The sequence below is a fragment of the Anopheles merus genome, chromosome 3L, assembly GCF_017562075.2.
Source record: "Anopheles merus strain MAF chromosome 3L, AmerM5.1, whole genome shotgun sequence".
In the NCBI taxonomy this organism is placed as follows: domain Eukaryota; kingdom Metazoa; phylum Arthropoda; class Insecta; order Diptera; family Culicidae; genus Anopheles; species Anopheles merus.
This window is the reverse complement of record NC_054085.1, coordinates 29,693,455-29,710,986: the sequence shown is the minus strand read 5'-3', so window position 1 is coordinate 29,710,986 and position 17,532 is coordinate 29,693,455. Positions and strand designations below refer to the sequence as shown.

The following is a 17,532-nucleotide window of genomic DNA, read 5'->3' as shown; positions in this document are numbered from 1 at the left end:
TAGATAAATACGCTGATCTCGATAGCGAACTGCAAACCGCACATCACATCACATCGGTACCGTTCGTCCGAGACTTGTGGAGTAGAGGAAAGATTCGCGCACCGGCTTGAACGGCACTCTCAAGTTTGCCGGTAGTAGCGAACGGTCGTTGATAGTGCTCAGGTCGCGTGTGTCCCTCACAATCCGCTGGGGAAGCATAGTTGTGGAAAAACCCTAAACTCTTCTATTTGTTATTATAGCCACAACAAAACAACAATATCCCCCTCCCCATAGTGACGCTCTTTATCAAAACACAAAAGTGGTCATACCACTTTTTACTCGGTTCCATTGAACGCGATCGCGTAACGATCGTTTGGTGGTGAATTTTTGGCAAACGTCAGCAAAGGTTAGGGAGGACGCGCGCGTGATCAGTCTTTATTGTTAAGCGGTGGCCGCCAGTCCAGTCCAGTGTTGAGCGTTGTGCATTAAAATTTTGAACATTGGCTCAAAGCATAGGTGGGGAACAGTTTTGGACACACAGTTGTGCGGTGATCGAAACGGTATTATCCAGTGAATAGTGCATACAGTTAAGATGGCAGAAGAAAAGACTACCCCAATGGCAGCGCTAAAGCAGGTGAGTGACAAATGGCCACGTCGTTTGATAGTGCCACGTATTGCCCGTCCCAATCACATGCTTTATTGCCTATTGTCATCGCTATGTGTCAGGAGACGCGTGTCAGCATCTCTGCTTTAATTTCAATTTAATGGAATGAATGTCCATCGGGAATCTAAATTTATAATAATCCCTCGCCAGATTTGACCATAAAAATGTTAATGATCAGTTAAATACACAAACACATTAAAAAACGGGGTGAGCAGCTTAACCTTGAGGCAGCACGTGCCGCGACAGCGAACCCCACAACCCCAACCGCGAACAAACGAATACCATTGTGGAATGTTCGGGCCGCCCGGCCGCCGCCTCAATCAAATCACTGTGTACTAATTCACAATTTGCTCAACCCCCAGACGCTTCTCTCGCTGTCCGTGTCGCTGTCCTACTACTGCATCGGGCTGGTGCGCGGCTACTCCGCACCGGCCGTCCCCTCCATGCACGCCACGGTGCCGGATCTGCTGCCGAGCAAAAGCATCGCCTCCTGGGTCAGCTCCATCCCACCGTTCGGTGCGTTCTTCGGCAGCCTGGTCGCGTTCCCGCTAATGCACCGGATCGGGCGCAAGTACACCGTGCTGATCGCGTCACCGCTGTGGGTCATCTCCTGGATACTGATCGCAACGGCGAACGATTGGCGCGTCCTGTTCGTCGCCCGCATGCTCTCCGGCTTCGGTGTCGGGCTGTCCCTGCCGGCCGCCCAGGTGTACGTGAGCGAGTGTAGCGATCCGAAGATACGGGGTGTGATCGGTTCCCTGCCCGCACTGGCCATGTCGGTCGGCATAATGGTGATGTACATTATGGGGAAATTTTTCCACTGGCGCGTGCTCGCCTGGATATGCTGCGGGATGGCGTGCTGTCTCTTCCTGGCCGTTGCGTGCTTCCCCCAGAGTCCGGTTTGGCTGAAAACGCGCAAACAGTACGAGAAGGCACACTACTCCGCCAAGTGGCTCCATCTGCAGGGTTTCTCGATCGACCCGAAAGCGACCAGTGCGGTGGTGGAGCGGAAAGAGGATCAGCACCCCTCACCCGCGGCCCCACCGAAACCCTTCTCCAAGGAAGCGCTACTACGCCGGGAGATTCTTATCCCCCTTGGCATTGGTTTGGTGCTGCTCTCGATCCAGCAGCTCAGCGGTATCGATGCGGTCGTGTTCTTCACGGTAGAGATCTTTCATGCGGCTGGATCGTCCATGGACGGTCATCTGGCAACGATTATCGTCGGCATGGTGCAGGTACTGAGCAATGGTGCGGCCCTGTTCGTCGTCGATCGGGCCGGTCGCAAACCGTTGCTCATCATGTCCGGGCTAATTATGAGCCTGGCGATGGCATCGATGGGTGCCGCCTTCCATCTAAACTCGATCGGTAACACCTGCTTCGGGTATCTGCCGATCGTCAGCTTGATCGTGTTCATGATCGGCTTCTCGATCGGGTTCGGTAGCATACCGTTTCTGCTGATGGGTGAGCTGTTCCCAACCGCACAGCGCAGCTTGCTCAGCTCACTGGCCGGTTCGTTCAATCTGGCCATGATGTTCACCGTCATCAAAACGTACCATCCACTGGAAGATGTAAGTGATCATTATTTCGCAAGCTTAGTTTATTTTTTAAGGGTTTGCTAGTGGGACGGTGAAACCTTTGCCTCTGGTCATTAAATATTTAGGCTAGACAATCGGAGGGTTAAGCAACCCAATTCCAAGGTGCTACAGGAATCAATACAGAATCTAACATGACCCTAGAACTAGTCCCGATGCTATTCATTAAATTGTAAAGGTTCAACGATACTTTAAGAAGTCTTTGTACCTTTAAAGATATTCTGGAACTGATCTCGATTCACACCGATCCTGGATCTATACCAGCGATCGGCAACATGCGGCTCGTGTGCCGCAAGCGGCTCTTTGATATTGATATGGCGGCTCTTAACAGTTCATCTTCACGTGAAACTCTACAAACATTATAGTAGCATTTGGCTCTTTCGGGCGTAAAGTTTTCGATCGCTAATTTATACCAATCCTTAAACTGATCTAAAGCATTAAACGGAACTGGAATTGTTTTCGAACCAGCTTCCGTTGGGAAACTGATCTTAAACCAGTACAGATCCAGACATTTTTCTCGTATTGATATAGTTCTTGAGCTATCTCGATCATTAAACCGATTCAAAACCAATACTGTTCCTGGAACTGATCACGTGCAGATAAAAGTCTAGGAACTGATCTCGAACCAAAATCAACTCTGGATTTTTTCTCAAATTTTTCCTTTCTTGAAACTGGTATCGTACCTAAAAAGGTCCAGGAATTGTTCCAGTATTTGTCCTGATCGTGAAGGTTGTTGGACTGCTGCAGAACGGGTTTTGATTTTGAAACGGGATCTTAATCCCAAACCAGTACAGATCGTATAGGTACAGTTCCTGGAACTGATCCTATATCTATACCAATCCTGGAGCTGATCACAAATCAAAACTTATTCTGAAATTGCTCAAGAACCATTTCTGATCATGAAAATGATCTCCAACCAAAACAGAGCTTGGGATTTATCTCGAAATCATAGTGTTTGTTTCTGGAACTGATCAGGTTCTTCATCCATCGAATCGAATCTATCGAATCAGATATTTGTTCGGAAAACTTGTCGGTGATTTTATTAAAACTACCAAATAACCAGGAGAAATTTAGAGATTAATTTAGGATTGAACGACAGACTCAGATAATGTGTGATTACTGTCTAGGGTAAAAGGAGAAAACATATAACAATTTAAAAAAAAAAAAATATTAATCTTTTTCAGCTCATCACCACCTCCGGCACATTCCTGATGTACAGTGTGCTGTGTGCTCTGGGCGTGGTGTTTGTCATCACGTGCGTACCGGAAACGAAAGGCCGCGAGTTGGAAAGCATCCAGAAGCTGTTCGAACGGCGACCCCAACCCTGCTCCCAGCTGGAACTGGGAGCCGAAAAGGCAAGCCATGACAATCCCAGCTTTAGTGCGGCCGACGAAGCAGTGCATCACCATTCCAAGTCGATCGATACAAAGTTGTAGTAGCGGGAGGAACACCGCCTTGTAGATATAATTTCTTTCTTTAAGCGTTTCAACCGAAATAAATCCCCTTTCCCACTCTCGTCGAGATTAAATTAACTCACTGATACACATTATTTATTTTTGCACATCGTATTTTGAAATCACAACTGCCAATCGTACGACTGGGTGGAGATTCGTGACGCTGTGCCACTTTAGTAAAGTACGCGTAAGGAAGTACTTCGACCGTGTAGTGTTGCGACCCCCCGGGAAGTGGGGCCGAAACGTCGAAGTGAGTGGAAAAGAAGAAATTAAAAGCATTCAAAAACCAAAAACCAATAGTTGTGTGAACCATGAACATTATATCGAACGCGCAGAACGGATATGTCCTATGTGGTGTAGTTTCTCTCTCTCTCTCTCTCTCTCTCTCTCTCTCTCTCTCTCTCTCTCTCTCTCTCTCTCTCTCTCTCTCGCACTCTATTTCACTATGAAGTAGTAGTAGTTCTTGAAGATCATCGGAGCAGTATCGTCCGAAATGAAGTTACGATCGGGGCGCTTGGAACCGTACGGATTGACCGTCGGTGGCTGAACGACCTGAAGGGCACGCGTCGACTCACGCTGCAGCCGGTCCAGATCGAGGGGAGACTCGAGCTCGGTGTAGGCGGTCACCAGCATTGGGCAGCCTGCCTCCGTTGCGGCACGAATTGTTACCGGCCAGCTGTCCTGCCCGGCAAACCCGGTCGTACGGTGAAGTCCCGGGTTGAAGAAGCAGATGAGATTCGGTCGCTGGTAGCGCGAGCTGTGCCGGTAGTCGTGGTACATGGTGCGACACTGGAAGTCGAACGCTACCACGCGGCACTTCAACCGGCAGGTCCGGCACATTCTGTATCGAGAGAAGGCAAGAAGAAACGCATGCCGTAGGTGTATTAGAACCTTGAACTGGTTCGATCCTCTGGAGGATCCAACTGTCCACCTGCGAGAACTCCCTATGACTTACCTTTGCTACAAAGATGACAATTGAAGCGATCGTTTGCCAAACCTTACCTGCACATCGCAACGCTCTCTTCGTCCTTCTCTTTTCTCTCTCTATTTCTCTCTTCTGCGCAACCCGAAAATCTCAGCCATACTCACGCATTCTAGAACGAGGGCGTTTAAGATTAGCGTCGTATTTTCGAAGGTTTACGATGGGGAACTGAATATCTGGTAGATGATCTTCAGTGAAATGCGTTCGGGTTTCGCGTCTGAGCACACCCTATTCACCGGCGTCTCATGCCGGGATCCTTCGAAAATGAACCTTCTCCGTTGAGGTGTTGCGCGACTCTAAAGCTTCACGTATGCGGTAAACTGTTTTGATTTAGGGTTAGTGTTAGTTACAGATGTAAAATTTTGCCAAGAAAAATATGATTTTGAAGCCAAAATAACAAGTACAGGGGTAACAAAATACAAACAGATACAAAACATTTACAACCAAAAACAAAAATCGACGGCACAGTGCGTGAAACAGATGTACAAAAACCACGGAACATAGAAGGCGACAAAAAACGTAAAAAATGGTTTGTTTTTGGTGATCACGTGGAGTAATGAATTTGTTGATGAGGTCTTATGTTCTATCTCCAGATGAAGGCCCCGTTTCTCGAGGCTTTGCTTGTTAAGATGTCTTCATGATCTTTAAATGAGCTATGAAACCCTGCAATCAATGCATTTAAAAGCACTAATAGAATCAACTTCTAACACGTGGATCCCTCTGTCTGTCCCGTTTTGATGAGGATCGTGATCGTAATGCTTGGTCAGCTGGCAAAATCGATCATTTCATGAAGTCGTGTGATCAATGAGTGTCCATCAAATGTATGATCTGTCTTAGTAAGATCATCCGGGCTTTGTCAATCAAAGTTACCCATGAAACCATTTAACACGAAGACAGCTCGGGGAAAAGAAAAACGTAGGTCCCAGGGAGAAGGACACGCTTACCTAATGCGACTGATGACATCGATCGGCAGATTCTCGACGTTCAGCTCCGGTCCGACGAACACGACGCGCAGTACGGCGACCTCCGGTACGAGGTGAAGGAAGAACGCTTCCCACTTGTCCAGTGTGTCGCCCTCGAACTGTAGCTCGGCCCCGACGAGATGGATCGTGAATGTGCTGCCGAACGGCAGACCTGTCTGCTGGTACGCATACAGTGCGGATAGCGGCGCGGTCCCTATCTGCGACAGTACGGCGTAGACACATTCATCCCGAGGCACTAGTGTGTGAGAGGAGTAAAGTCGTTCCAAAGTGTTACTAACCGAGGTTCTCGTGGAAGTTGGATGTTTTCAAATTTTCAGCAATACGTACCAGTCGAGTTTTTGTACAGTTGTTTGAACGCTTCGTCAATGTTAGACGGCAGTGGGGCCGGTTTCGAGAGGATGCGTGACGGCAGCACGGGCTCGATCCGGCCCAGGATGCGCTGCCGCAGGATCAGCTTCTGGAAGAGCAGGTACGCCTTGCACCAGCGCCGATGGGAAGCGGGCAGATGGGCAGGATTGTCCGCACAATACGAAACCTGCCGACAGTCGGTACACTCCGTCAGTAGCTCCTGCCGCCATTCGCGACACTCGGGCGTAAGGCAGATGCGCGGAAACAGTACAATCTCCCGTTCGTACGCTTGCATGGGGCGCTTGAGCGTGAGCTCGATCTGGTTGAGCGTGTGGACGCGCAGATTGCGATACTCCGGCACGTTCAGCTTCCGGGCCAGCTGGTAAATGTGTCCTCCTGGGAAAAAGAGATTTGCTTTCATTGCACTCCAAAGAAGCAAACCCTCTCTTAACGCTATATACGTACCTCTGTTGCCGGCAACTTCACACACCACCGCACACAGTTCACGATGGGCCGGTTGATCCGTGCGCCGATGTTCTTCGCCACAGTACGATACCATCTTGCAGCGCTCGCAGTGGACGAAACTCTTCAACGGGTTCTTACAGACCTACCAATGTGTTGGATTAGTTCTCTGCATCTTCTTCAGAGCCTCGCAATCATCTTACCTGACAGATCGTTGCTATGAAGACCGGGCGCGGTGTGAACTTGTACTCGATCGTATCTTCCTCCTCCTCGTCCAGCAGATCCTCCTCCAGCTCGTCCTCCTCGGTCGTGTCCGTGCCGGGCGGCAGGGTTTTTGGCATTATCTTCGCCATTGCCGCCGTCGCATTGAGCGCGTGCAGTTGCTTTTCCACGTTAAACTTGTGGTTCACCTCCTGCAGAGTTGGCATCAGCATGCGGATGGCATCTTTGGTTAGGAACGATCCGAGCGGATTTTCCTCACCCTCGAGGCCTCCGGCTAGCAGCTCCGGTGGGAGCTGCTGCAGCAGGGATGCAGATGGATCCGACGAAGCTGAAGATGTGGACGGCGTCTGACCGGCTTGCAGTATGCGCAGGATGCGTTCTACGTCCAGCTTGGACTTCTTGCTGTGCGCAGATTCGCCAGCGGACGTGGATGAGGATGCTTGATCGGACGAGCCGCCGGACGGGCCGGGTGATTGCGAAAGCGTTGGAAATAGGGATGATAAGAGTGATGCCGATGAGGACAGAGATGGATCAAGACTGGTGGTGGTAGTGCTGTTAGTATTGGAAGATGAGGAAGGTGAACTACTGCTTGTGTTAGTGGTAGGCGGTTCGGGCGCGTTAGCCGCCGGCCGCTCCGCGGTGCGATTCTTCTTCGAGCGCGAGCAGGACAGCAGCACGTCCGCGATGGTCGATATAATGTCCATGTTTTTCTTAAATGCTTCCGTTCTACTTAGCTCCGCTGCCGCCGCCGACCTGGAATCAGACTGAATTGTTGTCAAATGTTTATTCTGTACGGGCTCGCTGGTCATCGTTACCGTGGAGCTGGCGGCCTTGCCGCCCGGCTGCTTGATCGGGGTCTTCATCTTGGCCGCGCTCTTGCTGTGCACGTCCGGCTTCGGCGGCACGTCCGGCTTCTTCTGCGCCGGTTTCGGCTTGTTGGCAGTGCCGGCAGTGGCAGGTTTCTTCGCCCCGTTCAGGGCTTCCTCGGTGAGGCGGGCCGACACGGCGGTACCTTCCTGGGCGGGAGGTGCTGCCGCAGCCGCCTGAGGTGCAGGTGCTGAGGCAGGAGTTGCTGGAACGGTGGTGGCAGGGGCAGGTGTGGCAGGTGTTGCTGAGCTGGGCGGGGTGGCTGTCGCTGCAGGGGGCTGAGAGACCTGTTGCGGTGCTGCCGCCTTCACGACCTTTTCCTTCTCGACCGAGGGTGACTTCTTCTTGAGAAATTCGGGCTTGGGCGGCGGTTCCGGTTTCTTTGACGCGGGTGGTGTGCTGGGTTTGGCGGGTGCGGCACGGGCAGCGGCCGCCGGTGCCGTTTTCGGTGGAGACGGTGCCTTGGCCGTGGTCTTTGGCGGTGACGATCGGGCGGCCGTCTTTGGCTGGGCGGGCGTCTTTTCGGGCGTCTTGGTCGGTGGTGTCTGTTGCTTGCCGTTCACTGGGGCGGCGGCTGCGGCCTGTTTATTGCCGGCGTTGGCTTTCGGGGAGGGTTTCGGGGAGGCAGGAGCAGCTTCGGCGGTCTTCGGCGGGACGGGGACTGGTGCTGAGTGGCTTTCCTGCGATTTTGCTACCGTGGCGGGTTCAGCAGAGGAGGCAAAATCGCCGCCCGGTCCGTTTTTTGGACCGGTCGCTTTGGCTGTGCTCTTGTCATCCTCCGACACACTGTTTTTGGGGGTGCGTTTGTTGTTCTTTTTATTGTTTTTGGCGTCCTGCTTCGAGGTGGCCGGTTTTTCCTGCGCTGGGGCGGCAGCCGCTGCCGATCCGTTGGCCTGTTTCGCGGCTTCGCCGTTCGTTTTCCGCTTTGCTTCCTCTTCCGCTTGCTTTTTCGCCTTTTCAGCCGCCTCCTGTTTCGCCTTTTCGGCCGCCTCCTTCTTGGCCTTTTCGTCCGCTTCCTTCTTTGCCTTTTCTTCCGCCTCCTTCTTGGCCTTTTCTGCAGCCTCCTTCTTTGCCTTCTCCTCTGCTTCTTTTTTCGCCTTTTCAGCCGCCTCCTTCTTGGCCTTCTCTTCTGCCTCCTTCTTTGCCTTTTCAGCCGCCTCCTTCTTTGCCTTCTCCTCGGCCTCCTTCTTTGCCTTTTCAGCCGCCTCCTTCTTTGCCTTTTCTTCCGCTTCCTTCTTCGCCTTTTCAGCCGCCTCCTTCTTGGCCTTCTCCTCCGCTTCCTTCTTGGCCTTTTCAGCCGCCTCCTTCTTTGCCTTCTCTTCGGCCTCCTTCTTGGCCTTTTCAGCCGCCTCCTTCTTAGCCTTCTCTTCCGCTTCCTTCTTCGCCTTTTCAGCCGCCTCCTTCTTGGCCTTCTCTTCTGCCTCCTTCTTCGCCTTTTCAGCCGCCTCCTTCTTGGCCTTCTCCTCCGCTTCCTTCTTTGCCTTTTCAGCCGCCTCCTTCTTAGCCTTCTCTTCCGCTTCCCTCTTGGCCTTTTCAGCCGCCTCCTTCTTGGCCTTCTCTTCCGCCTCCTTCTTGGCCTTTTCAGCCGCATCCTTCTTGGCCTTTTCCTCCGCTTCCTTCTTGGCCTTTTCAGCCGCCTCCTTCTTGGCCTTCTCTTCCGCTTCCTTCTTCGCCTTCTCAGCCGCCTCCTTCTTGGCCTTCTCTTCCGCGTCCTTCTTCGCCTTATCTTCTGCCTCCTTCTTCTTGCTCGATTCCGAATCCTTGCGCGTGCGCGCTTGATCCTTCTTCTGTTTTGGACTACCAGGAGCCGCCGGCACTGGCGCGGCCGCCACCTTCGGCTCCTCCGCCTCCTTTCGCTGCTGCACCTTCTGGTCGAGCTGGTTAATCTTCTGCTCCACCGTGTCGATGCGTGCCTGCGCCTGCGTCAGCTTGGCCAGTTCCGCTTCGCGGGCCGCCTTCTCCTCCAGCAGCTGCTTCGCCTCCGCGTCCTTTTTCGCCTTCTCCGCGATCAGCTTCTTCATCTCCTGCTCCTTGCGTGCCTTTTCCTGCACCAGCCGCTTCGCCTCGTTCTGGATTTCCGCCTTCTCGCCGGCCAGCTTCTTCGCCTCCGCCTCCTTGCGCGCCTTTTCCGTGGTCAGGCTCTTGGGCGAACCGGGCGCCACCGCCGTCTTCTGCGGCGGCTGTTCCGCCTTCTTCGCGGCCGCCTCCTGCTGTTCCGCCGACTGTGCCTTCTTGAGGTTTTCTATCTTTTTGCGCTCTTCCTGCGTTTGGGCCTGCAGCAGCTGCAGCAAGTTTTCGACGATCTCGATCTTCTTGCGAATTTCTTCCGGCGTCTGCACCGGTGCCCCATCTGCAGCGGGCGGGGCCGCTGGGCCCGTCTCGGCCTGCTCCAGCATGCGCATCAGCTTGCTGCGCTTTTTGCGCAGATTCTTGCGCGCCGTCAGGTTCGAGGGCGCCTTCGACTGATCGTCCTTGTCCGATTTCTTCTTATCGTTGCGAGCTCCACGCCGGCTTCGCTTGCGTCTCATTTCGCCTTGCTCGGCACCGGCTTCGGCACCGTTCTGTACAGCGGCACCATTTGCCTGCTGGGCGGGCTTCACCTCGAGCTTCACCTCTTTGGCTGCTGGCTGCTGCACGGGAGCGGCCTGCTTCTCGACTGGTCGTGCCGGAACGGCTGCTACTGCTGCTGCCGCCGGTGCATTGACAGCTGCTGGAGCCGCCGGCGCAGCCACTTGTTCTCCTTCACCGGGGGCTGCCCCATTTTTAGCCTTCCCTTTCTTCGCCATTACTGTGCACTTCAAGCGCTAGGGTGCTGGAGGGATGTCTGTGGAGAGCATGGGAAGAAGATGTAATATTAATTTCCAACAGCATTAAGCACAAACACCGCTAGTAGTGGTTTAATCAGGCATGACAGCGTTTCGAAACGCGGCAAAAACGTCATACGAACGGTTGCAAATACTCTAAAACCTTCCAACCGGCCAGCCGCCAGCATCACTATAGAATCTCGAGTTTCGCACGTCTGTTTACGAAGCAGCGAGAATCTAAATTTAGTTCTAAATGTGTACGATTTGCCTGCAAAAATGAGCAACGCTACACATAAGAGTACAGCCACAAGACTCACACACACACACACCAGGGCACCAGGGGTTCCGTGTCGTGTGACTGCGAAATGCTCTGTGCGAACCAGAAATCAACCTTTTCGCCGAGATGGGGTGGGACCTTTGGGGAGGAAAACTGCTGAAGGAGAGGGAGGCTGTGTGTTTGCCCGAATGAGGCCACGAGAGAGTGTTTGGAGCACACGCGCTCACCGGCCACCCCGTTATCGTCTCGCGTACCTAAATGGCGTTCAAAATGCGTTGGTGATTAATTTGCGATAACAAAACAAGAAGAAAAAAACAACCATACCGGCAAACGATCGTGAAGTTTATTTCGATGATTACCCATAAAAAAACCCCCTCGTAGATGAAAGGCCATATAATTGGCAAGTGAGGGAAGCTGCGTATGTAGAAATTAATTTTCAAATCACCGAGCTGTCGTATGACGCACGTCTCTCACACCCATATCGCGTCTTGTGGGGAACCAGCAAAAAAACAAAAAGAAAAACAAAAAAGAAACAAAAAGGAAAACACAAAATCCTGCCTCCTCCCGCCACAGAATGTCGTGTCACGGCTTACAATGTCACGGCGGTTTGGTACAAACATTTTTCACGCAATATCCATTTCCCTTTTTTGAACTCCCCCTATCCCTCCCCTCCTCGCCCGTCAGCTGTGCATTGGTGGGTGGGTGGGTGGGGATGCTGTCCTCCGCCATTAGGAGTCGCGCGAGCCATTGACCTGGGGCGTATTTTTAAAACAAACACGGCGCGCCGTTTTTTTCTCGCTCTCTGTTTCGATTTTGTTTTCAATTTGTGTTTGTGTTGTTTGGGGAGGGTTTGATCTTCAATTCGTCTCGCACATTTTAACCTCCACTTTTCATTGGGGTGAAATATTGTGTTCTATATGTGCTGTTAAATGCGTGTATGTGGTTTGCATGATATCGTTTTGGGCATCAGATGGTGTTTGGGGTTTGGGCTGAAAACTGCTCTTCTCGCTGTGTGTGTGTCTGTGGGTGAATGTTAAGGTAAAAAGTGAGATGTTTCAGTCGTTGTTGGTTTGCTTCCAATGGCCATCTGTTGAAAAGGACACACGCTCGCCTGCAATTTGGACGCCATCCTTGAACAAATTTTGGCGTGGCGGGAATTCGTAGAGCTTCATTCACACTCATTTTTAGCAGCCGTTGGGTGAAACTGACAACAACAACGAACACTGTTTCAAGGCGGTAGTGTGAAGGAGGCAGTTTGTGGACGCTTTGAACCATTGCCAAGGTTGTTGGGGCCTGTACGCTGCGCAGTTAATGTCAATTGGTTGTGTGCATTGTGTGTGTTCCTGGTCCGTGAACCGCGCATTGTACATGGCCCCTATGTGGATTTGGGGTAGTAAAATTATTTTCAAAAATGAAAAAAAATATATGATGCACCCACACACACAAAAGGAGCGTGTAGGAAAAAAATATAAATATTACAAAATGTACCTCTTACGCCACAGCACGGAAAACAAACCACCGAAAAGTAAATTGAAAAAAAAAATCGGAAGAGGCAAGCAAAACAGTAAACAACCAGGCGCACACTTTCCGTGCTGCGCGACGATTCGCCATGCGCTGATCTTAGCAAGCCGTTTTTTTTTTGCGCGCGTAACGAAGCGTTACGTTGCACAGCTTTACGTGGTATGCTGATTGTTGTCGCACGATGTTCAGGATTCTATGGAGCTTATTTAAATTGTTTGAAATCATGAGTTCAAATATACTTGCACGTGTTTTATCGTGGAAAATATTTACGAATTCAAGAATGTTCCTACATGAGTTAAAAGAGCCAATTTCTAAACGACTACTTCAACTCGACTTTTCAATACATGTAGAGAGTGTGTCGGTATGTATAGGCAAGAACCTTTTCCTTCCTCCCATTAGCATGGCACGCTAGATTAGCCTGACTCACATCGGAATAATGGCATTTGAAACAACAAAACAGCGGTAACAAAAGCGAACGAGCGTCAAGACGAAGGTGAAGACACACCACTTAAGAAATAGAGTACGGAGAAGCACAAGCACAAGACGAATGCGCCGGTAGAACTCTGCCGGTATGCTGCCGATTTCTGCCCCAGAAAAGGAAGAAGACGGGTCTGCCGAGTATGTTGTGTACGGCCCAGTGGAAAAAGCGATAGAGAAAAAGAGAGATACACCAGTGAGGTCCAAAGACTAGGTGGGGCTGGGAAGGAAACCCACCGCGGTATGTTCTGCTCTATATTTTTAGACGGAAATTGAGTCCGCTAGGCATACGGGCGTTCTTGTCGCTTGCTGTACACCCGTGTACACCGCACACGAGCAGCGCATTGTCGCCCCTAAAATGGTCCCAATAATCGCGCACAACACACTTTATTTCACGTCACTAATTATAAACAACGCTCTGACAGTGTTGTTTCGTGCCGAGGTTGTCGAGTCCAGATCCTCCTGCACGGACGGTTTCATAATCTTCGGGGCTAGGTGGTCCTCCGGTCTGCAAAATGGATCTCAGCGATCATCATCATATGATGCGCAGAAGGGAAGCATGATGTGCTAGCAAAATGCCACCTCTAATGTGAACCCCGCAAGTCGTGTGCCCTAGAGAACGAGACAGAAACTGGCAGTGTTCTAACACCACCACCACCACCACCACCACTGCCACCTAAATGCAAGACCGATTAAGGAGTAAGACAGCCAACATCGCCGCCGGTAAGAAACGCCAGCAGAAATACAGGCACAGGCGACAGCGACAGCGAGCATCGGTGGCGGCAGCAGCAGACGACAAAATTTTCACCGTTTCAACAAAAATGCTATTATTATCTTTTTCCCACTGCGCTCTGCCCTAATGCTCGAACACAGCCGCAAACGGTGTGTACGCGACCGTACAACTGCTGCCTGCCAGTAGAGCACGGTGCAGTTCCAAATAGGTCCCCAAGGGCCATGCTTTCGCGAAGGAAAACCGGGAATTGAAAAGGTACGAAATGGAGCACACAAAAAGCGAACGATGATCGTTTGCTCAAGGTTTGTTGGAATAAAACACAAACTCCATCATGCTAACGCTAAAATGGTAGTTAAACGGGAGCTATATCCCATCATCACACCGGTGTCGGCGAAAAAGTCTTTGAAATGTGTACCCGGATCGAAGCGGCAGAGCAGTTCGGCACCGATCGCGGCAACGATCATCGGCGGCAGCACAAACACGAACACATAAATCAATATCGCACGACCGGAGTAGTAAAATCCACCCCGTTTGGGCCGTTCCGGGACCGCATGGTTTGTTCGTGGTGTCCCCGCGTGGTTCTCTCTGCCGCATTATGTAACCGGGATGGGGGCAGCAGAACGTCCCGAAGTTGGTTCAGCACTGGGAGTCGTTATTGCTGATGAGATAGCTTGTGTGTCTTCGAGTAGTAGTTGTTGTGTTTTTGAAGGAAATTTGGGACATGGAAAGGGTTTGCATAATTTCCTACACTCCAGGGGAGTGGGCGAAGAACTGGCAAAGAACTAAAACGATTTGGAGGACCTTTGGTGAGATTGGTAGAACTCACTCCACCAAGCATGCAGAAGTACGTTTTATAATCGAGCAACACCTACTTTTACTCGTTTCTTTTGGAATTTATGTTGTAATTCTCCCTTTTACACTTTTAACTTTAGCAACTTCACTATGGATCCAACACTCGATCCCTTTTCACTTGTTCGCACGCTCTCTCTCTTTCTGTCTTTTCTTCTCTACTGTGTGGTTTACTTTCTTCACGCGAGTTAACTTTAGAACACTGCGCAAACGGTTATTCCGTGACGGTGGTTCAGCTGGGACTGAGAACGAACCTCGCCAGTGCGGATCGTTGCTGGGGCGCGTTCGGATATTCCGAGGCCTACTACTTCCTCTACGGTCGAGGAGGGACAGCACACACATACACTTAAAAAAGCCAGGAGAGAGATTTGAAGCACCCTTTGAGGTCCAGAAGAGCGTGTGAGAGTAAAGAAATATACTCCGTTCCTCTTTGGGAAATGTATGAGCCATCTCTGTATAACACACGATCGGGGGTTTTTCCTCATCATTTTCTCCCACCGCTGCTGTATTGTCGGATGTAATAAAATATCAAAAAACATGGAAAGAAGATTAATTTGCAACAAAAAAATGGAAGGAAGGAAATAAAGTACAAATTGCTGCAGATGTGGCGGAGCACGGAGTCGTTGATGTGGCCATCCTTACAAAGGGGGAGGATCATAATATTTTCGTACAAGGATAGGGTCGCGGGACGCCTACGCTCCGAGCTACGTCAATCTCGCGCCGCGACGGTAAAATGCGCCGCGGAAACAATTTCCCGGGTAGGGGAAAAGGTGAACCTTGAGCTGGTGCGCGCACGCTTGCCCTTGACTTTATAGTGTAACAACACGCCCCTTCTGTGCCGACAAAAGCTAAACTATTCAACTATTCCTACTCGTTTGTCATCAGCGACCATTTCGGCCTTATTTTTTAAATTACGTTTGACAGTAGCCTATTTATTGCAATAAAAAATGAACCCTAAAAGCACAAAATGCGTTAAAATGCGAATGTCTCACTCTTCTCTCCCCTCCCCCCCTACCGATGATCCTTTCCTCACATCCCAAGGTCGTACATGCCGACCCCGAGCAGCAAGTTCCGGCGCGTAAAGTGCAGCGTCAGGAAGGGCGACTGTTTGGTCGGGAACGTGCGCAACAGGTACGGTTCGCCGTCGCGCACGTCCGGATTGTGCGACACGTTCACATTTTCCCCACTGATGTCGTCCACCAGCTTGGTAAAGTCCCACAGCTTCAGCGCACAGTCCAGCCCACCGGTGCCCAGTATCGTCCCGTCCCGGCTAAAGCACAGCGAGTGTATCGAGGCCGTATGCCCGGTCAGTGCCGCAATCAGGTGCCCGTGCGCCAGATCCCATATCAGCACGCGCTTGTCGGCCGACCCGGACGCCAGATAGCGGCCGCACATGGAAAACGCCAACGAGTAGATCGGTGCCTTGTGGCCCGTCAGCAGCCGATGGTGGTTGCCGACGCAAACGTCCCACAGCCGCACGGTGCGATCGCTCGACCCGGTCGCCACGTAGTTGCTGTTCGGGTGAAAGATGCACACGTCCACATCGGACAGATGGCCGGCGAATATGCGCAGCGGCTGGTGCGAGTCGGTCGACCACAGCCGGGCGGTACGGTCGTGCGAGCAGCTCACGAAGTAGTGGCCGTGCGGCGAGAAGCGAACGTCCCACACCGGGTACTGGTGGCCCTTGTACACGACCACGCACGTCCAGGTGTGCAGCGACCAGAGCCGCACCGTGCTGTCCTCCGAGCAGGACAGCAGCATCGTCCGGTCCGGTGCGAACGAGGTGCGGTAGACGGGGCCGCTGTGGCCGAGCAGCGTGCGGCACGTTTCCGCCTTCCGGTCGTCCAGCATGCGGATCAGCACGTCCTCCGCGTCCCGGTCGATCTCCTTCAGCTGGTCGGCGCTCTTCATCTCGCGCAGCTTCATCGGCGTCATCGACCACACCTTGATGGATGAGTCGACGAACCCCACGGAAAGCAGGCTGGAATCTTCGCTGAAATCGGCACTGGACCGGGAAAGTAGAAAAGCGTTAAAAAAGAGCCTTTTTATCGTTGTAACAGCACACTTACCATGTGACGGTGTGGTTTGCATTGAGCAGCGTGTACATACAAATCGATGGCAGCAGGTCTGGGCCCAGATTGACGCGCTTCGTTGACTCTCGCAGTGCCTTTATCTTCTCCATCTTGTCCACATCCTTCAGCTTCGGCAGCGGAATGCGATCGAGCGGCGGTGCGTTCGGGTCGGATTTGGACTTTTTCGAAAACAGTGGATCTTTTTTGGGCTTTTTCTTCTTCGGTTTGTCCGGTGCGTCCGGATCCATATCGTCGTCCTCTTCTGGCGGTGCGGCCACCAGCGTCTGTACGTCCGGTTCCTTCAGCAGCCCGTAGTACACCTTTATCTTGTTGTCTGTACGGGGAAAGGGGAAAATAAAATTTAATATGAGTGATAAAAAAAAGTTAAAAAATGCTCCAAACATACCTTGCCGTTTCGCCTCCCCGGTCATTGCACCGCTCGTCGCGTCGCACTGTGCCTTGTTGCGGGCCACCCCCTCGTACAGGTCAAAGTACATATGCTCGTTCACGATGTTCAGTATGACGGACGCTTTCTTCTCGTGCAGGTGACGCTTCAGCAGCGACAGCGTGTCGCGCGAGATGCGTATCGTGAAGGCGTTCGATTTGAACGTGTCCGTAATGTCGTTCCCGCTCATCTCGTCCCGCTTCGTCACCATCGCGAGCTTGGCCAGCTCGTCCTGGTAGTAGTACTCCTGCTCCGGTCCAAACTTGGTGATCAGCTTCTTCGCCTGCACCTCGTGGCTGTTGTACACCAGCTCGATGTACATGTGCACCAGCACCGGGTAGAGGATGAGGGCCAGCTCGTGCTTGTAGATGTCGAGCGACTCCTCCACGAACCGGCGCAACTCCATGTAGGAGTTTTCGTAAATGTCCGGGTCGCCCTCGCTTTTGTACGCCGCCAGCACGCTGTTGACCTCCGCCTCGCCGGCCACATTCTCCGGGATGTCAGTCAGGCCGGCCTCCTTCTTCAGCAGCTCCTCGGTGCTCTAGGTTTCGACCGGGGGTGTAGCAAAAACAAACAATGTTTAGAGACTAATGAAGAGCTAGCGCGGCGGGTGCTTCACATACCTTGAGATTGTACTTCTTCACCACGGCCAACACCGCCAGCAGGTCGGTTTTGTTTTGTGCCATGATGGACGCGCGAAATCCACCGCTTTTGTACTGTAAATTCGCTATTTGCTGTGCTGCCTTGTTTTTTAGCTTCTTCGCAGGCCCAAAAATCTAAACACAACACGGCGTCCAATTG

General features: G+C 51.9%; 5 protein-coding genes across 5 annotated transcripts; 1 reads left to right on the top strand and 4 right to left on the bottom strand.

Moving 5' to 3' along the window:
- The first annotated feature begins 19 nt into the window (after nt 1-19).
- Nucleotides 20-3,951, top strand: LOC121598364 (facilitated trehalose transporter Tret1-2 homolog). Its single transcript, XM_041925070.1, has 3 exons — nt 20-613; nt 1,006-2,211; nt 3,420-3,951. The coding sequence occupies exons 1-3, from the start codon at nt 572-574 to the stop codon at nt 3,669-3,671; spliced, it is 1,500 nt and encodes a 499-aa protein (XP_041781004.1). The 5' UTR covers nt 20-571; the 3' UTR covers nt 3,672-3,951.
- On the bottom strand, nt 3,759-4,763 carry LOC121598365. The gene is made up of 2 exons (XM_041925071.1): nt 4,645-4,763; nt 3,759-4,530 (listed from the first exon to the last, which is right to left on the bottom strand). Exon 2 carries the CDS (start codon nt 4,527-4,529, stop codon nt 4,125-4,127), a length of 405 nt encoding a protein of 134 aa, XP_041781005.1. The 5' UTR covers nt 4,530; nt 4,645-4,763; the 3' UTR covers nt 3,759-4,124.
- Nucleotide 4,764: 1 nt separating this feature from the next.
- On the bottom strand, nt 4,765-7,390 carry LOC121599084. Its single transcript, XM_041926594.1, has 5 exons — nt 6,668-7,390; nt 6,468-6,609; nt 5,982-6,398; nt 5,616-5,889; nt 4,765-4,783 (listed from the first exon to the last, which is right to left on the bottom strand). Exons 1-5 carry the CDS (start codon nt 7,388-7,390, stop codon nt 4,765-4,767), a joined length of 1,575 nt encoding a protein of 524 aa, XP_041782528.1.
- Nucleotides 7,338-14,539, bottom strand: LOC121598361 (axoneme-associated protein mst101(2)-like). Its single transcript, XM_041925068.1, has 3 exons — nt 14,238-14,539; nt 7,502-10,377; nt 7,338-7,439 (listed from the first exon to the last, which is right to left on the bottom strand). The coding sequence occupies exons 2-3, from the start codon at nt 10,337-10,339 to the stop codon at nt 7,413-7,415; spliced, it is 2,865 nt and encodes a 954-aa protein (XP_041781002.1). The 5' UTR covers nt 10,340-10,377; nt 14,238-14,539; the 3' UTR covers nt 7,338-7,412.
- Nucleotides 14,540-15,125: 586 nt separating this feature from the next.
- Nucleotides 15,126-17,528, bottom strand: LOC121598363 (transcription initiation factor TFIID subunit 5). Its single transcript, XM_041925069.1, has 4 exons — nt 17,355-17,528; nt 16,693-17,272; nt 16,284-16,620; nt 15,126-16,219 (listed from the first exon to the last, which is right to left on the bottom strand). Exons 1-4 carry the CDS (start codon nt 17,415-17,417, stop codon nt 15,244-15,246), a joined length of 1,956 nt encoding a protein of 651 aa, XP_041781003.1. The 5' UTR covers nt 17,418-17,528; the 3' UTR covers nt 15,126-15,243.
- Between the last annotated feature and the right edge of the window lie 4 nt (nt 17,529-17,532).